We start from the raw sequence: 17720 nt of genomic DNA, 5'->3' as shown, positions 1-17720 counted from the left end.
AAAAAAAGAGTTTGTTATTCACCAGTTCCAAACTTAGATAAGGGTTCCGAAGTGAGGTTTCTAGCATTGGTTTTGACTATAATAGGTTGCTTTAACATGGTATGTGGTTCATCATAACACTGAGGAAAATGTATTAAGTAGAAATAATGAACAGTAATGTAAAAATGTGTAATTTCAACATTGCCTCCATATAAGAAATCTGTTTTAACATAAACTAAGTTAAGTTAAGTTTAGTCCTGTTAATGAACACTTAAAAAATAAGTTAACTTAGACTGGCAAGGAAATCACACTCTGTGTCAGGTCCTATACTGTCAGTCCATAGCAGATCCAGTGTATTGCACACGTACACTTCATAATTTTCCTTCCTTGGTGCCTGGCAATGTCTTCACAGCTCATGAACTCTGGTTTTGGATTTTTCTAATGGCAAGACAGGTATTAGCTTCTAAAAACTTGATTGTCTTGCAAAATGCAGATATATGGAGTATAAATGCTCCAAGTACTTTGGTTGATGTGCTATTTAATGTGTAGCATATAACAAGCATGTAGCATATAACAAGCATGTAGCATGCAACAAGATGTAGTCTGCCTACTTGCAATTATTAATGCAGATCTATCAGAAAAGGTTTCATCTTGGGTTGTCTCTCTTTTTGTTTGGTTGCAAAATGAAATAGATTTGAAAAAAAAAAAAAGAAAAAGGAAAAGATCTGCTAGTTTCTTGACAAAGTGTCTACATTGAAGGAACTTATATGGAACAGTGGATTTTTATGACTCTAACATTATCAGTGTTACCTCTTTTCCAGTAGATAGGAGAGGCAGCGTTCCTTATTAAACTATTATTCTGTGAATGTGGGAAGTTTCCAAAGAAAAAACCTATACATTAAGAAGGTGAGATCTACCTCTACTAACTTTAGACAGCAAAGACTGAGCTAATCATCCAGACCTTTTCTTTTGGCTGATAGAGAGAAATAGGAAATGCATGTATTGTTTCAGCTCTTCCTAACCTGGCTAGGTGAGGAGAACTGACTTCCAGGACTGTTTCTTTCTGCTGACTAATAAGAACTTAAGTAGACTAGTAGTTTATCAGTCTCAGTTTTAGGCTGAGTAAACAGAGTAAGATTGGAACAAGTAGTTTTGATGCTACAGAAAACTTTGTTAATTGGGGATATTGAAGTTCTTAGAAGTCTTGTGTATTTACAATTTCTTACATGTTTCATCACTGTGGTAGTTCACTGTATCTGTTTAACTGCACTACAGATCTTAGTGAGTGAACTCCCTCTTCATTGTGGAAGATAACCTATTTACTCTGTGGAAGGCCTGGAGCCATAGGTGATAACAATAGCCTTAGATACATTTAATGATTTATACATTTTAAAATATTTTTACTTATTTACTGAAGTTAGTTTTTTGAGTTCTGTTTCTAGATGATTGGTTAGGACACAGGAGTATCACAAGTGCAAAGTAAAGTTAATTCTCTAGCAACTGCCTGAAAGCTTTCATATATACTTCATTGTTGTTATGGAATATAGCTCATCAGGACATTATATGGATATTACACTGTTGTGGTTTAGCCCCAGCCAGCAACTAAGCACCACGCAGCCGCTCGCTCACTCCCCCTACCCCAATGGGATGGGGGAGAGAATCGGAGGAGTAAGAGTGAGAAACACTCCTGGGGTGAGATAAGAACAGTTTAATAATTGAAATAAAGTAAAATAGTAATGATAATAGTAACAACGTAATAATAATAATAATAACAACAACAACAACAACAACAACAACAGTAACAACAACAACAACAACAACAATAATAATATAATAATGATAATAATAATAATAATATACAAAGCAAGAGATGCACAATGCAATTGCTCACCACCCGCTGACCGATACCCAGACAGTTCTCGAGCAGCGATCGCTGCTCCCCGGCCAACCCCCCCCCAGTGTATACACTGAGCATGACGTCATATGGTATGGAATAGCCCTTTGGTCAGTTTGGGTCAGCTGTCCTGGCTGTACCCCCTCCCAGTTTCTTGTGCACCTGGCAGAGCATGGGAAGCTGAAAAGTCCTTGACTAGCATAAGCAGTACTCAGCAACAACTAAAAACATCATTGTGTTATCAGCATTATTCTCATCCTAAATCCAAAACATAGCACTGTGCCTGCTACTAGGAAGAAAATTAACTCTATCCTAGCTGAAACCAGGACATACACTACTGAAGTCTACATGAAATTCTGTACATTTCATTAAAATAGTCACTTTTCCTGTGCAGAAATGAGCTTTCTCTGATGTTACATTATATTATGTAAGTGATATTACATTGTATACTTGTCATGGCTTAGCTCCAGTAGGCAACCAGGCACCACACAGCCACTCGCTCACACCCCTCCCCGGTGGGATGGGGTAGAGAATTTGAAGAGCAAAAGTAAGAAAACACATGGGTTGAGGTAATAACAGTTTAATAATAGAATATTATAATAACAATAACAATAATGATGATGATGATGATGATGATGATGATGATGATGATGATGATGATGATGATGATGATGATGATGATGTAGTGAAAAGGAAAACAACAGCAACAAAAAAGAGGAAAAAAAACCAGGAAAAGCAAGTGATGCAACCTCTCACCACTTGCCGACAGACACCCAGCCAGTTCCCAAGCAGCAATCACTGCCCCCCGGCCAACTCCCCCGGGTTTATATACTGAGCATGACGTCGTATGGTATGGAATAGCCTTTTGGCCAGTTTGGATCAGCTGTCCTGGCTGTGCCCCCTCCCAGTTTCTTGTGCACCTCATCACTGGCACAGCATGGGAAGCTGAGAAGTCCTTGACTTAGTATAAACACTACTTAGCAACAACTAAACCATCAGTGTGTTATCAGCATTACTCTCATACTACATCCAAAACACAGCACTATGCCAGCTACTAGGGAGAAAATTAACTCTATCCCAGCCAAAACCAGGACAGTACTGAAACTAATTGTTGACTGAAGAAAGCAGTAAGCAGACTTTACTTACCTAAGGAAAACAAGTTGAGGTTCATATCCTCTGTATATTAAGGGCATCTTTTGTGTTGAGTAATAATTCTAGTATACTATAAGCTTCATTTAAGATATCCTTAATCTCAGATAGAAGGGAAAATACAGCATCCAATTTCATATTTAGGAAAGTGGTGGAAATACCTTAACTGTATGATATTTGATAACATCCTAGGAGCACTCAGAAGCCTAGTGTGCTCCTGAGCTCCAGGACTTTATTAGGCTTGATTTATCTAAATCAAGTGTCTGGTAGTCACTCTATAGCAAACCCTCCTTAGAGCAAAAGAGATGTTTCAAAGGTAGATGTCTGTAATGGGTCATCTGAATTATGATCTGAACTGCATGCTGCTTTCCAAGTGCTATGAAAGGAGCCCAGAATGGCTAGCTGAGACGTAGAAGTCTGCTACATAGGATGGGATTCAATTTAAGATTATGATATTTACAGTTACAGGTCTATATGTAGGTGCCTATATACTAGCTTTGGGTCTAAATTCCTATTACCATTAGTGGAGTTCTAGGAAATACTGTCACTCAAGAGCAGAAGGGTTATTCATTTGACCAGACACTAGGAAAACAGTGGTAATCATTGGTTTTGCATGTTATTGGTCTTGTTTTTCTATTAAAAAAAAAAAAAAGTTATAATGTTTAAGGATTTTGAAAAATAAGATAGGGAGACCATCTGCTGCAATGTCTTGCCAAGGCAAGGCCAACTGAGAGTAGCCCAGGTTACCCAGGGCTGTGTTGGGTTGGAGATTCTATGATGTCTCTGGGCTCCCATTCCAGTGCTAAGCCATCTTCATGTTATTTTTTTTCTTATTATTCTCAGTTGAAATTTTCTTTGTTACAAGTTACACCTGTAGCCTCTTGTCCTTTCATCGTTTACCTCCAGGAAGTGTCTCCCTCCAAAAATGAAAATATTAGGAAAAGTAAAAAGGAGGGGAGAGGGGATGGGGGGGTTGTTCACTATTTGTCCTGTTTTATTCTGAACCTGGTTGATTATTGGAATCATTGAGAAAGCCCACCTGACATCTTCCGTAATCTTTATTTAGAATAATATCAGCTTTATGATTTAAGACAAAGCTTTTGTTGTATTAATGCAGTTTTAAAAATATCAAACTTTAAATGACTGTTAGTGTGTTCTCTTTGTTTTTAGAGGCAGAATGTTCTACCGTACAAGTGTGTCAGTGAAACTCTGATTATGGTGCCTGATCCTTATGTTTCCTCCTTTTCCTTTAGGCTGTTTTAAATATTTAATGCTTTGAAGAATGTAGCATTTTTGTTTACTTCCTTTCTTGGTATTAAGTTGCATAGTGGATTAGATGACTCAGATATAAACTACAAATGAGTGACAGATATTTCTTGGTTCCATATTTGACAAGTGACAGGAGGTGACACATTCACTGTGTAATTTGTTTCCAAAAAAAGACATGTTCCCTTTTGTCCTCCAAGATCTCAGGCTTCAGCTTTAGTAGGATAACTCCATTCCAAGAACATCAGCCTTGTTATTTAATCTGAGAAAACAGTATCTGGATATTCACTAGGTTTTTTTTTAGGGTTTTTTTTTTTTTTTTTTAGAGCTATCTAAGCATCCTACATATCTGAAAGCAAAAAAACCATCTTTCTGGTCTATTGTATAGTGAGAGTTTATGCACTAGCAGATTATTACAAAAACAAAAGAAAACCATCTGTTGTGAATGGGTTTTTTTTAGGAATAGCTATATTTAAAAATAACATATCTACCTGAAGGTAGAGATGGCTTTTCTTTTTCTACTATGACACAGGTACAGAAAAAAAAATTGTTATTGCTTATCTACAAAGTATTCTTTCTTGTTCTTAACAATTCACTTTCTGTGGGGTAAATGAATTTAAAATAGCCAGTTAAAGGTTATTGACCTTTGGTGGTAATAGAGATTTCATGTACTTAATCAAAATCTTTTATAGTATTCCAAGCTGTGTGGATAATGGATCTGTTTTGTTCTCTGAATATTAAGGGGATCATATTCAGGTGTCTCAGAAAACTGTATATAAAGCCAAAATCATGTGCAAGTCCTATCCATTTAGGTAGTTTTTAGGGTTTAAATTAGTTAAAATATTGTGCAGATTTCACAAAAATAGACCATGGTTTATTAAATTCTTACTAGCAAATGGATTAAGCCTTACTTTTCAGCTGCAAAGTAGAAGGAATAAATTTCTTTTTCTGCCTTGCAGCAGTAGGTAGAATTAAAAAAATAGAAGCTAAGGGTTACTACAGAATCCTACACGGAGGACCATGTTTAACATTAGCCAGGAACAGTCAACTCATAAATTACTACAATAAGGAGAATTTCCCTGAAGCCAACAGTTAACAACATAAGGGAAATAACATGTGCAGGAAAAGCTGATTCAGAAAAGTAGTGGCAAAGCATTAAGGGAAAATTTACTGTAAGACTGACACTATACAGTAATCTAGAATGTGATAGGAAGATACATCCACAAAATTTCAAGTAATTTGAAAATATTCACAAAATCATATATGGTGGGTTAGTCTTGGCTAAAAGCCAAACTCCCACCCCCTGCTCACTTACTCCCCCTCCTGAGCAGGACAGAGGGAGAAAATAGGATGAGAAAGCTCATGGGTCGAGATAAAGACAGGGAGATTGCTTACCAGTTACTGTCACAGGCAAAACATGCTCGACTTGGGGAAAATTGCCAATTGGAATAGATTCAGGTAATGAGAAAGAGAAAGACAAACATTAAAACAACACCTTTCCTCCCCCTTTCCCAGACTTGACTTCACTCCTTCACTCCAGACTCCTCTACCGCAAGCGGTGCAAAGGGGTGGGGGAGCTACAGCCAGTACACAGCAGCTTCTCTCTGTCACTTCTTGCTCTTCACACTTTTCCTCTGCTCCAGTGTGGGTTTTTCACAGGCAGACAGTTCCTTCAGGAATGTCCATCTGCTTTGCCACGGGCTGCAGGGAACCTCTGTTCCGACACCTGGAGCACCCCCTCCCCCTCCTTCTTCTCTTGACCTTGGTGTTCCCTCAGCTGTTTCTCCTTCTTTTTGTTCCCTCTTTGTCTATCTGTCCACTGTTTTCTGCCCTTCCTTAAATACATTTTCACAGAGGTGCCACACTTGGCTGACAGGCTCAGCTGTGTCCTGCAGTGGGTCTGCTGGAGCTGAGGAGAACCGTCTGTGGTCCACACGGGACAGCCCCTGGCCTCTTCCCCCAGAAGCCACCCCAGCAGCCCCACAACTGCCAACACCTGGACAACACATCTGGTCATGTGTTTCTCAACACTCTGGCACTTTTTATGAGAATAAGATCAAAATGAAAATCCCAGTTATATATATTTTTCATCAGTTTTGATTGTTATTTATTAAAAAAAGTGTTCAGAATACATACACCAAAATGTCCTAACAGTGAGGTTGCACTACAGAAAACCTTAAAAAGATCTGCTAATCCAACAAGGGGAAAAAAAAATCATATACTGTTTCTTCAGTGCATTCAAGAAAAGCAGCTGATATAGGTCAATATCATTTCAGAAAAGTACTGCTCTAGACTTTCATGTTTAAAACTATGAAAGGCTTTTCATAGACATTAAGGAATTACTGCTACACACTACGGTAAGAATCGACTAAAATGTCAACACATTTAGATTGTTAACACTAAAGATCAGTGAACTTAAGCTAAAACTAAATCCTCTGATATATTTTCTAATTTAGAACTGTATGCAACGCGATCTTGATTTCTGCTTACAAATTTTCTGTTAATAATATTGATGCAGTAGGCTGACAGAAAAACAGGTAACCAAAACCAAACAGCCTCAGGGTGGTTCAAAGATTTTTCACTCTGATTCTTGCTCATTGGGAACCGCCTACCCCTAAGATTATCACACACAAGAAAATCTGTCTATTTTCTGCTAAGAGCTTGATTAATTGATGATAGACATTTGGTGATGGTGTTGCCAGTGAGAACAGGGGACCAAATGACATGTTTCTGTAGGTCCCTTCAAGCCCTAAAAATGAAGCCCACAGAACATGTGGCACACTGAAAATGTAGTTGAGAATGCTCATCTGTCTTCCTTTGGCCTTTGTGTTTTCTAATACAAGCTTGAATAAGCTACCTTAATTTTTATATTTTCTAACTCGGGGAACTGACTTTGAAGTCTTAGACTTCTCTTAATATTTATGTGTTTCCAGCATGCAAATGTGTGGGTGTTTAACAGTGAATTAAAGAAAAAACTCCATCATATGGAAACATTTTGTTACCCATATGTTTCTATCAAAGGGAAGAACTTTAAACTCAGTGTGCAGACTTTTGGCACTTGAATTAACATTTTAAGTTATAGCCAGTAGTTTATGATCTACTTTGTAACTGATGTTAGAAGGAAAACAGACATCTCTTTGACTAATAGGCTTTGCTAAGATTTGAAAAAAAGACTGTGAAGAACATTAGAAATTGGGGATGCCCTTTTAGTATCCTTTCAAACAACGTCCTGATGAATAATCTAATTCTGTTACCATCAGAAATAAATTCTCATTTTTTTTAGAATTCCTAAAACTATAACCTTTAGCAAGTTAGAAAAAAAAAAAAATTGTCAGTGCCTGAGTGCACCCACAGGCCCTGCAACCTGTCCCTCCATTCCCAGGGGCTCAGCTGCCTGTGCTCAAAGCCAGCTCTGATATGGTACAGCTATGTAACCTGGGAGCAGCTGGCTGAGAAAAGAGCTAAGTTGTGAGGCAGAGCTGGGAGAAGCCTTGTCATGATCTTTCACCCATCCTTTGGCTCTGGAGCCACATTTAGGCTCAGGTCCTTGCCCTTGGTCCTTGCTTGAGGTATGCCTATGCCCAGCCACGAACCTTGCCAATCCCAACACTGAACCACTGACTTGAATTCCTGGCTTCACCAGATTTGTCTGGATTTGTTGCCACTGGCTTTTCTGGCAATCACAGGACTGTCAGTTGACCATGACCATGACCAGATGTGCTCAGTTTTCTGGTTTGGGTACTGTGGGGCTGTGCCCTGGTCAGTAAGGACACTGTCCTGCCTGCCCTGTGTTCATCCTCAGCTCCTGGCTCCCTGGCGCATGTTGAGTAGTCTGCTTTTACTGATCTCTCACAAAAACATCCAACCATAACATGTTAAAAGCTTGCAGAGAAATTCTGATTATAGAAATACGATATGTGATGAGCTCATTTCAGACATGATGCTTAACACAAGTAACCAGAGACAATGATACGCTTGCTTTGCTTCTGTGTTCTAGTATTAATTTACAAATAAAATAATAAACATGCAAAACATATCCACAGATGAATGCTTTAGTATTAAGCCTTGAGACTGTGCCAGTCTGTCAAAATGAATTACAAAAATTACTTTTGTTTTCATACGAGTTAAGGAGAGACAGAGTTCATTTAACTAATTTTAGCTGGTAAGGGTCATCAACATCCTATTATAGCAGAGAGAGGAAAAAAAAGCATGTTTCACTAGAGTGGGAGAATTGTCACTCTGATGTCTACATGAGGAGGAGATGGGAACTTCATTTCTGATAGTATTTTCAGGCTAGAAGGAAATAAACTAAGCATCCTTCACTAAATATGTGTAAAGATATCTTTAAAGGCAAAGAAGTAAAACCCAACAACAACAATCAGTCGGTACTTCTGCAGTGAATTAGAGCTGTAGGCCTCAGTAGCTTCGCAAGTATACATTCCTTTGTAGATACTGAAAATATTGGCTTCCCTTCTCACTTAGAAAGTGTTACTGAAAAGTATCTGTTCATATGCTGACCTTTGAAAATCAGATGCACATAATGCCAAGCGATATGCACAAGAGCTAGTGAACAATGTAGTTTAGCAAAAATAATGGTCTTTACAAAACTATCTAGTAAGCAGCCAGAAAAGTCCTTCTAAAACTTGAAGCAAATAAAGCTGGATAAAGCAACAGCTACACCTGAATATGTTCATGAATGAAAATTAACGTTTCAAGAATGGTACCATGACTTCTTTTTTTTCTCATTGACTGTTTGTGAACATGTCTATCCTGTACTACACTGCACAAGAGAAAAATAGAAACTCTAACCTATGGTATCCCCAGAATTGCAGAAGAGTACAGACAGGCCCATCACCTCATTGAGGTGAAAAGAGCCTTGCTGCATTTACAGGTCTGTGCAGGAAGGGCAGGTGAGAGGAGACTTAAGTAAGAGGAGAGGAGAGATTGGCTTCTCAAAGCTGTTGCAAGTTTTTAATGTACATTGGTGTTTGCAAGACAAGATGATATTGACCTTTCCTAAAGACTGTTAAGCCCATTGGTGAATGAGACATGCAAGTTACAGAAAGAGTGGCTGCTGAGTGTGTGTAATGGGTATTTCCCAAAGAGTGCTTGAGTGTCTTGCTTTGTAGTGGTCACAGGAATGGGTGTTCCCCTCACAGATGGAGAGACTTCTTAGTACTGGACATTTCTGAGGAAAATATTTTTTATATCAATTCTCAGTTCTGTTTGCCATGTATTTTTCTGCCACTGTAACTTTTTGAAAGTTACTTTCCCTCTTTTTATGTGAGGTTTTTAATTCCTTTGGGTTGTTAGTTCTATAACCATATGCTAGAGATGGTGAGACAGCCAAAGCACATGAAATGGCCTTGTCAGGTGTTTTTCTTAAACAGTGAGAAGTAATATATTTTGTAGCTTTTAGTTTATGCTCCTGCCTGTCATCAACACTGATACTCACTACCAAATGCTGTGCTCTGCAGGGTCACTACTGTTATAACTGTTCCTTCTCCATCTCATCTCCTGCAGAATTTGTGAGCATGTAGCTCTCGTTATGATTCTACAGGGTATTTGGAGTGTATTTTCCATCCTATGCCTTTCTTTTTGACTTTCCATTTTTTAAAATGTGAATCCGTTCCCATAGCACATGCCAATTTGGTTTTCTTCCTCTACTTATTCATGCTGGCTGTCGTCCCATTTCAGCTCAATATCTAAACCACATTTCCCCTTTGAAAAGCAATGTGAAGGTCATTCTTTGATTCAGGCTGCAAGAGTTACTAACTGTATGAGTAACATTTTGTTGTTCCATCTAAACTTATGAATAGTATCACTCCCTGGGGTGGGAAGGAAGACTCTCCAGAATTACAAACTTGATTAAGGGAAGGTCGTTACTGACCAGGTCTCCTCGTTTCAGCCTCAGAGAATGATACATGTGCATGCTTCGCCCTCAGAGAAGCCTTCACTGTGAAGCCTAATGGTTCCCAAGTTCTTGGAATTCAAAACTCTGCAATTCTAAGATTGCAATTCAGATTATTTTTTCGTGTATTCATTTTATTTTCTATAAAGGCAGAGAAAGGGAACCTCTGTTGTTTCTGTAGCATTTTCAAAACTCCTTTGGACATTTGAAAAATAAAGCCTGTAGAACATTTCACTGTGGTAGCTCACTCGCCAGGCTGTTTACTGCTATTTGTTTACTGAAATGTGTATCATTCCTTTATACAACTATTAGTTTGAAGCCAGTAAAGCCATCCTGAGATTCACATAGACTGTGCCTTTTGTTGCTATGTAGCATTGTTTATGCATCTCTGAGCTGATGGATATAATTATATTTGTGATAGAACATATATAGCAATTGATGCAGCTGAACTCTATTCTTTATTCCTCCTTCAGCATGATCAAAGTTAATCTGTCAACAGTCAGGTTTTTTGGGGCCCCATACAGGACACACCAAAGTTCTATAAAATGAAATTTACAAGGTGTAAGGATCAATATTTCACTGTTAGTATAAGAATATACTGATAAGCTAATTCTCTGACCATGCTGAGTGTAAGTCAGTAGTAAACTGATGAAAAAGGCTGAGTAGACTCATCTGGCCTCTGCCTTCAACCTGTAGCCATTACTGTAATTTACATGAAACAGGATGAACCAAACAACCTGATAATAACTGTGTTTCACTCTCAGTCTTTTTTTTTTTTTTTTCTTCCTGGGGAAAGTGAGAAACTGGTATTTCTAATTTGTAGACTGTGAACTTAGTTTCCATTTTTCAGTGTTTGGGGTATTATTCACACACAAGAGAGGTAATGCATTAATTTCCACCTGATCTAATTAAAGCTGTCCCTGCTCACTGCAGAGGGGTTTAGCTAGATGACCTCTACAGGTCCCTTCCAACCAAAAGCATTCTATGATTCTATGACATCAAGAGGAAGAAAAAAATTGACATAAATTCTGTCAATAGTACTTAAAAATGGCCTTCTTCATGAGGTATAAAATGATAAATGTATTTTTCAACTTTAATCTTTCTTACCTGACAACATTAGAAAGAGCTTTATCATGAGCAGTCAAGTTTCACTTTAGCTGTTCAGTCCGTCTATTTAATGTGTTTAAAAAGTGAAGTCAATGCTGCAAATGATAACTAATTTTGAGTGTATATAGCCCTTCACATCACATAGTGTTTTGGAAATTGAAACTTATACATTTAAGAGAGTTCTGTCACTGGCACATGAATGTTAAATTATCAACTTACTGTTGCAAAAAGCAGGAAATAGGCAGAAACAGAAAGAAAAAAAAGATTTAATTGATACCACGTGGCATCAGTAATCTAAGTGTCATCAGGTAGTTTTAAGTCATTATTGTGAAATGTGACGTAGGCATAAAAACTTCAGTTCTGACAAAGGGAATACATTGATTGCTAGGAGATACTCAGAATATGATACGAAATCTGCACTGTGTTCCAGTCTAGCAACTGTCAGGCAATAGGATGTCAGCACATTCTGCTTTTGGGTGGTTGTCTAATTTAAGCTATCAATATCATATATATATATATGTTTGTCTGAATAACATATATGTGAAAGATCACAGGTTTTAGTTCAGATACAAAAAAAAAATCTCATTTTCTCCAGCTTAAGTTTATATTTGTGGTTTACATTTGGTGTCATTTAGTATCGTTTAGGTGACAGGTGTGAAAATACAAGAATAAGTGAACATGGCCAGCAAGACAGTGTTCACACTCAGAACATTTCAACTCAGAGCTGAAACTCTTAGAAGTGCTGCAGGCAAATAAAATTCAGTGTGTAGAGTAACATGTTAGAGAAAGAAAATGAGTGGGATTCTTTGCTGAACTACATATGGCATACCCATTTATACGAGTTCCAAGGTAGATTAAAACTAAGAGACTTAAAATATGTTTTTACCCTGAAACATGCTTCTGTTGCTTTAGTAATGTAAAAAACATCAAGAATTGTTGAACGTAAAATATAAAATGAATTGTTCAAACAAAAGTAAGTTAAATACACATTAATTAAATTAAATTATTATTTGTCATTTTTCAGTTCACTGACAAATGTGGAAGAGAACCAAGGAATTATTTATTCACATGTTTTTTGTTATGTCATGGCCAGGGCAGAGAGGAAGGATTTTTATACTCAAATTACATTTTCTATATATGGATGTAAGTGACCCTGTGAAACTAGGAGCAGAAGAATCAAGCCCTGAATTTTAGTTAGATTTTCCAATCAAGCCACAGCCAGTTGCTAATTTAACCACTTAGCAATTTTGTTGTACCCTCTGTTTCTAATTTGAAATCTCTTCAGACTGGAGGCCATGCTTTCTTTTGGTTACAGACTGCCTTGCTTACCTTCCTTTTAAAGCTGCACTTTGACAACTGTTTCTTTCAGTAGCAATGCTGACACAAGCAATCCCACACCCTTCATTCCTTTCATCCCCTCCCATTTGTTCCTGCCTCCATACTGTATTTTCTCTTGGTTTATGGGGCCTTGCAATGATCTAGGCTCAGCTGGAGAACTAATCCTGGTTAAAAATAACCCAGGCAGATAAAACGTGTTGAGCTGTGATGTCATTTGCTTAACTTCACAATCTCTCAAGCAGTTGAGCCAACAGATTTGAAGGACTGGTCTGGGTGCTGTGATGTATACACAAGGCTGGAAGAATGCAGCCAAAAATAATTTTCATTAAATAAGACCCAAATATTTAAGTGGCTTCCTTAGAGTGTTTAATTCTTTTCCTATTTGCAGCTATTTTCACAGTCCCAGTGGATTTAACGATATTACTACTGCTTTTGCCAGTCAGTAGGGGATCCCACCCATTTATTTGATATTGCTCACTGACATTAAATCATCCATATAGTGACTGATAAATAAAGATATGAGTAAACTTGTTGGTAAATATAAGTGATTAAACATCTATAAATATACAGTGAAGTCTAATTAAATGTTTATTAAGCTTTTACAAACCCAAAAAACAAAATCATATATCTGTTCTTTATTGGTGAATGAAATAGCAGAAAGTTTTAGCCTTTTCTTTTTTCCAGGTGTAGACCTAAATTCACTGCGCCAAATGAAGATACAGAAACCTATGACAATGCTTACAGATGTCCGACAGCTCATATCAAGTGGAGGAAGTGTGAATCAAAAGAATGATGAAGGAGTTACCCTGGTGAGTGGGAATATGTAATCATCACCTTGTGAATATGCATGTACTGCAACTGTATACTAGTAAGCATGTTTACAAGGCAATTCTCTAAGAGAAGAAATAAGGGAATGCAAAATTTTAGTTCTCATCTGGCCTTTTGAAAATAGATATATGTCAATGTCATGCATAGTACGGATTTTTAAAATAGACTAGTGCAACATCTGTGCATTAATGAAAATTTACTTACTGTTAGCCACTGAATATGCAACACAAAAATGAATAGCAAAAACCCCATGTTGGCACTGTAGTTTAGAACTGCAGCAGATACTCAGAGTCTCTGACATTCTGTGAGAAGGCCTGAAACTTCACTCATTGATTCCTGTTTTAGGCTCTTATCTTCTGGCTGAACAAGGCTAAAACACTGTTTCATGAAGCTACCCCACCTTGATTCAGTGTATTGAAGCATCCACCATATCAGTGGATAAGTGTTCCTCCTTCCAAATTTGCACGTTATTTGTAGTCACTGTGTCTCATTATACTTCTTTCCTGCTAATAGATCTTCTATCCCTTGTTTTTTCAGGATCACTACTTCTTCAGCTGTTGAATAATTTTAAAATTGATGTAATAAAATAATTTTAAAATTAATGTATTTTTCCCTAGATAATATGTCTGTGGAATGTTCTCTTTGCATACAAAATCTTCAACATAATTATCCATCAGTAAATGATCACCAGCATTAAGATATTGAATAACTTTTAAAAATTCTTTTGTGTTTTTCTGCAAATACTGTACTAAAATAAGAAAGACGTACTACTGAACTTTATTATTATTATTATTATTATTATTATTATTATTATTATTATCTCAGCATTTATGTTGCATTACAATGCATGATACTGAATTAATACACTGAATCATTAGTATTTAATTCCATATTTTAATATCTGTGGAGTATTTAAACTGTAAATGAAAAAGTGAGCAGCCTCATGTCTGGGCTGTGGAAGCCAGCCACTGTCTCTGTCTATGCAGAAAGCTATGACTTTTGGGGTGACCACCCCAAGGCAGTTAACTGTAGTTAAAAACAGGAAGGAAGCAGGGGACGGGTGAGAAGAAACAACACAACTTTTAGTTTAATTCATGAAAGCATTAATTTAACTTGCAGTTTTCTGATACATTTACGCTAAGCTGCTAAATCATAGTAAAATGCAAAGTCGTTTCTATTGTACTTTACTCTTATTGCTACTTTAGTCTGAATTGGCTTAGTTAAATTGAGTTATGAACTTACCTAGCTATCATTGTATAAAACCTTTCCTGCAGTTAGCTGGAATAGTTGAAATGCATGTCTGAAATGTTTAACAGTACTGCAGATACTAGGAGAAAAACATTGTGGATAGTTTGGTTTTTGTTATTTGCTTGGTGGGATGTGGACAAAGAGGACATTTTTTACATGAACAGTTTTTATGGTGAACTTTGATTTTTTGAACTTCTTTCATAGTCTTGCAACAAGTAGCTACAGAATGGATCATTTGGCTTTTGTTTGAGATTTCTATTATGTGAAACTTTTGTCTGACAAACTGGTGGGAAATCCAGAATTTGTTAAACTTCTCTGTCTCTATTCATGGGTGTGGAGTCAGCCAGTCTGTGATAGATGTGTGTGTATCAAAGGGTGCTGGAAATAGTTTTTTTGTTGCTCTACTTCTATCTGTACAGAGAAAACAACAAATATCTCAGTTTTAAGTAGGAAATGAGATTTGTTTTCTTTTGATAGAATATATCTGAGTCTGTGTGTAAGTTGAATCAGGCAAAAAATTGATGCTGTAAGTGTACAAATGCACACATTTTCATAGATTCATAGCACACACATGTTTACATGCAATACAGACAGAGAATGATATATGGCAAAATTCATTTTTCTGTCAAATTCTCCTGTAATAATTTTTTCTTTGAAAGATTTCTGTCATAAAATATTTCCTTTGTCCTGTGAGTTTTTAAACTACTTTAAAATAGCACTTGTAAAATTGACGTCCAAAAAGAAAATGTAATTTCTTCTGTTAAAACAGAAGAAACGCTGAAGCTATGTCAAATTATGGGAAAATTTTGAGGGCTTTGTACATTTTTGTACATTTGTACATTTTGTACAGTTACAAGAGTAAAGTACAATAGAGATGACTTTGCATACATTTGTATATTTAGAACACTTATAGCATACAGAACTGGTGTTCTGCCCCCAGGGCAGGGGTATTCTGGCCCCTTTCCAGGGGAAAATTTTTGATGAGCTGTAATGTGTTTCATCTCTCTGCATCAAGGATGTTCATAGAGAAAACTTAATGCATACTCTGCAGGTACAGCTGAACCAGAAGTAGCAAATAAGGCAAATAGTATCCTGGACTCTGGTTTTGGTGTCTCCTGTACTTACAGTGACTTTGGAACTATACAGTTCTAGTATCAGGTTTATTGCAAAACTTTTTTCTTGCCATTAGCCATTCATTTCTATCCTCAGAAAAATAGTCTCTTCAAACAACATTACTTCAAGGGAAAAAAATCATGCAGTTGGGCTACATTATTTGGGGATACAGTTTACCAGCTATAATCTCAGTCCTCCATTTCTGCAATCTTCCTGAGCCCTGTTTTTACTGACCGTCATGAGAACTGACTCCTCCTAACCGGGGACAAGGAATTACGTTGTGCTGATTTCCAAGTGCAAATTTTGTCCCCTTTGCTCCCAGAAGTGGAGGGAATGTTTGAAATCATAGTAGAGAACCATGAGAACCATGAGAACATAAACACCACTAAACCAACCTGGATCAATCCGGTCATGTGAAGTATGTGCCTCAACATACAATTAAGTATCTAGGGAAGCAATGCAATTAAAAGAAATAAAATCTCTCTGGTTCAAAACTGAGAAAGAATTTTCTGTGACTGATTTTGTGCTGCAAACTCAATGTGCTTGGTTTGATTATGTGTTAATGAATTCATTTTGGAGTAAAGTAGTGTCAGTTTACATCTGAGGTATTTGAACCTGCCACAAAAGAAAATTAGGTCTAGACCACAATCTGCTGAAATGTATGAGTCTACCTGGGCTCATGAAGTGTGTGAATGTGCTTCAAAGGATGTTTGCTTGAAATTGTATGAAGTACCTAGTGAGACTAGGTTGTTTAAATAGTTCTCAATAAGCTAACATTCTTATTTTTTGGTGGGTTTTGTTTATAAATGTTAAAAAAACATTCCACAGTGTTTTTGTAGTCTATTGTTATTGCATGTATATTTTGTATTTGTCGTTATCATGATTCAGTCAGTTAAGTCTGTGGGGCAGCCAAGATATGTAGTAGCATGTCATGCAGCTTTTCTGAGTTCTTTTAAAATATTAAGGTACTTTTATATTGCAGCTGCATGTGGCCTGTGCTAATGGATACAAGAACGTTGCATCTCTGATACTGGATCATGGGGCTGACCTCAATGTAGTGGATAATCAGTACTGGACACCCCTACATTTAGCTGCAAAGTATGGACAGGTAAAGCATGATCTTTTCACCTGCTTTGCTTTTCTTTGTGGTAGTTTTCTGTAGCAATAGCAAATACTGTCAAGTCAGGGAGACTCTTCTGGTTTCAATGTGAAAAGGTTACACATTTCTGTACTATAGGTGGCATCTCAAATGACAGATATCAATTGGAGAACAGACATTGTAGAGCTATCAACGCAATACAGCTCATTAAAATCAATCCACCATCAACAGCAGTTTGTCACCTGCAAAAATTAAATTTGCACTGAAATTTGAAAGGGAGCCAAAATAAGCACTCTTGTCTGCTATTTTCTTATATCCTGATGTCAAACTCTTCTTTTTAGTTAACTTTTTTGCTGTGTATATCTCTGTGAATGAATGAATGTCCAGGATGCACTTAACACAAGTCACATTCAAAGTTTTCCAGTCACTGAGTTGTGGAAGGATGCCCTGGGTTTGGGATTTGGAGGCCATGCCTAAACATGACTTGTGCCTCTTAAAAGCCCACCTTTTCACACTTCTTTCATCCTCACTCTCCCAGAACACGCTGAGTGCACCTTTGTTATAGTCTGACCGCTTCAGGAGGTCTCCCCACAGCTCCCACTGACCCACCTCATGGCTCACAAATCACTACTTACCCACAGCTACCTTCCAAAAACCTCTTTGATGCATTGTAGCTCAGCCTCCTGTTCCTGCCCTTAGTTCTGACAGGTCTCTGCTGCAGCTCCTGGAAAACTTGTCCCTTCCTATCTTTGTCTTCCACCAGGAGGGGCTGGACTTTCTCTGCCATG

General features: G+C 37.4%; 1 protein-coding gene across 1 annotated transcript in view; it reads left to right on the top strand.

The window, feature by feature from the left end:
- Positions 1-17720, top strand: part of MYO16 (myosin XVI) — a 315002-nt gene that overhangs the window by 71630 nt on the left and 225652 nt on the right. The window contains exons 5-6 of the mRNA XM_075719324.1: positions 13329-13453; positions 16816-16941. Of these exons, the coding sequence (XP_075575439.1) occupies positions 13329-13453; positions 16816-16941 (251 nt within the window). The remainder of the gene's footprint in view (positions 1-13328; positions 13454-16815; positions 16942-17720) is intronic.

This window comes from Pelecanus crispus, chromosome 1 (genome assembly GCF_030463565.1).
Source record: "Pelecanus crispus isolate bPelCri1 chromosome 1, bPelCri1.pri, whole genome shotgun sequence".
Lineage (NCBI taxonomy): Eukaryota > Metazoa > Chordata > Aves > Pelecaniformes > Pelecanidae > Pelecanus > Pelecanus crispus.
Note: the sequence above shows the minus strand (reverse complement) of the source record. Positions and strands in the feature narration are given on the sequence as shown.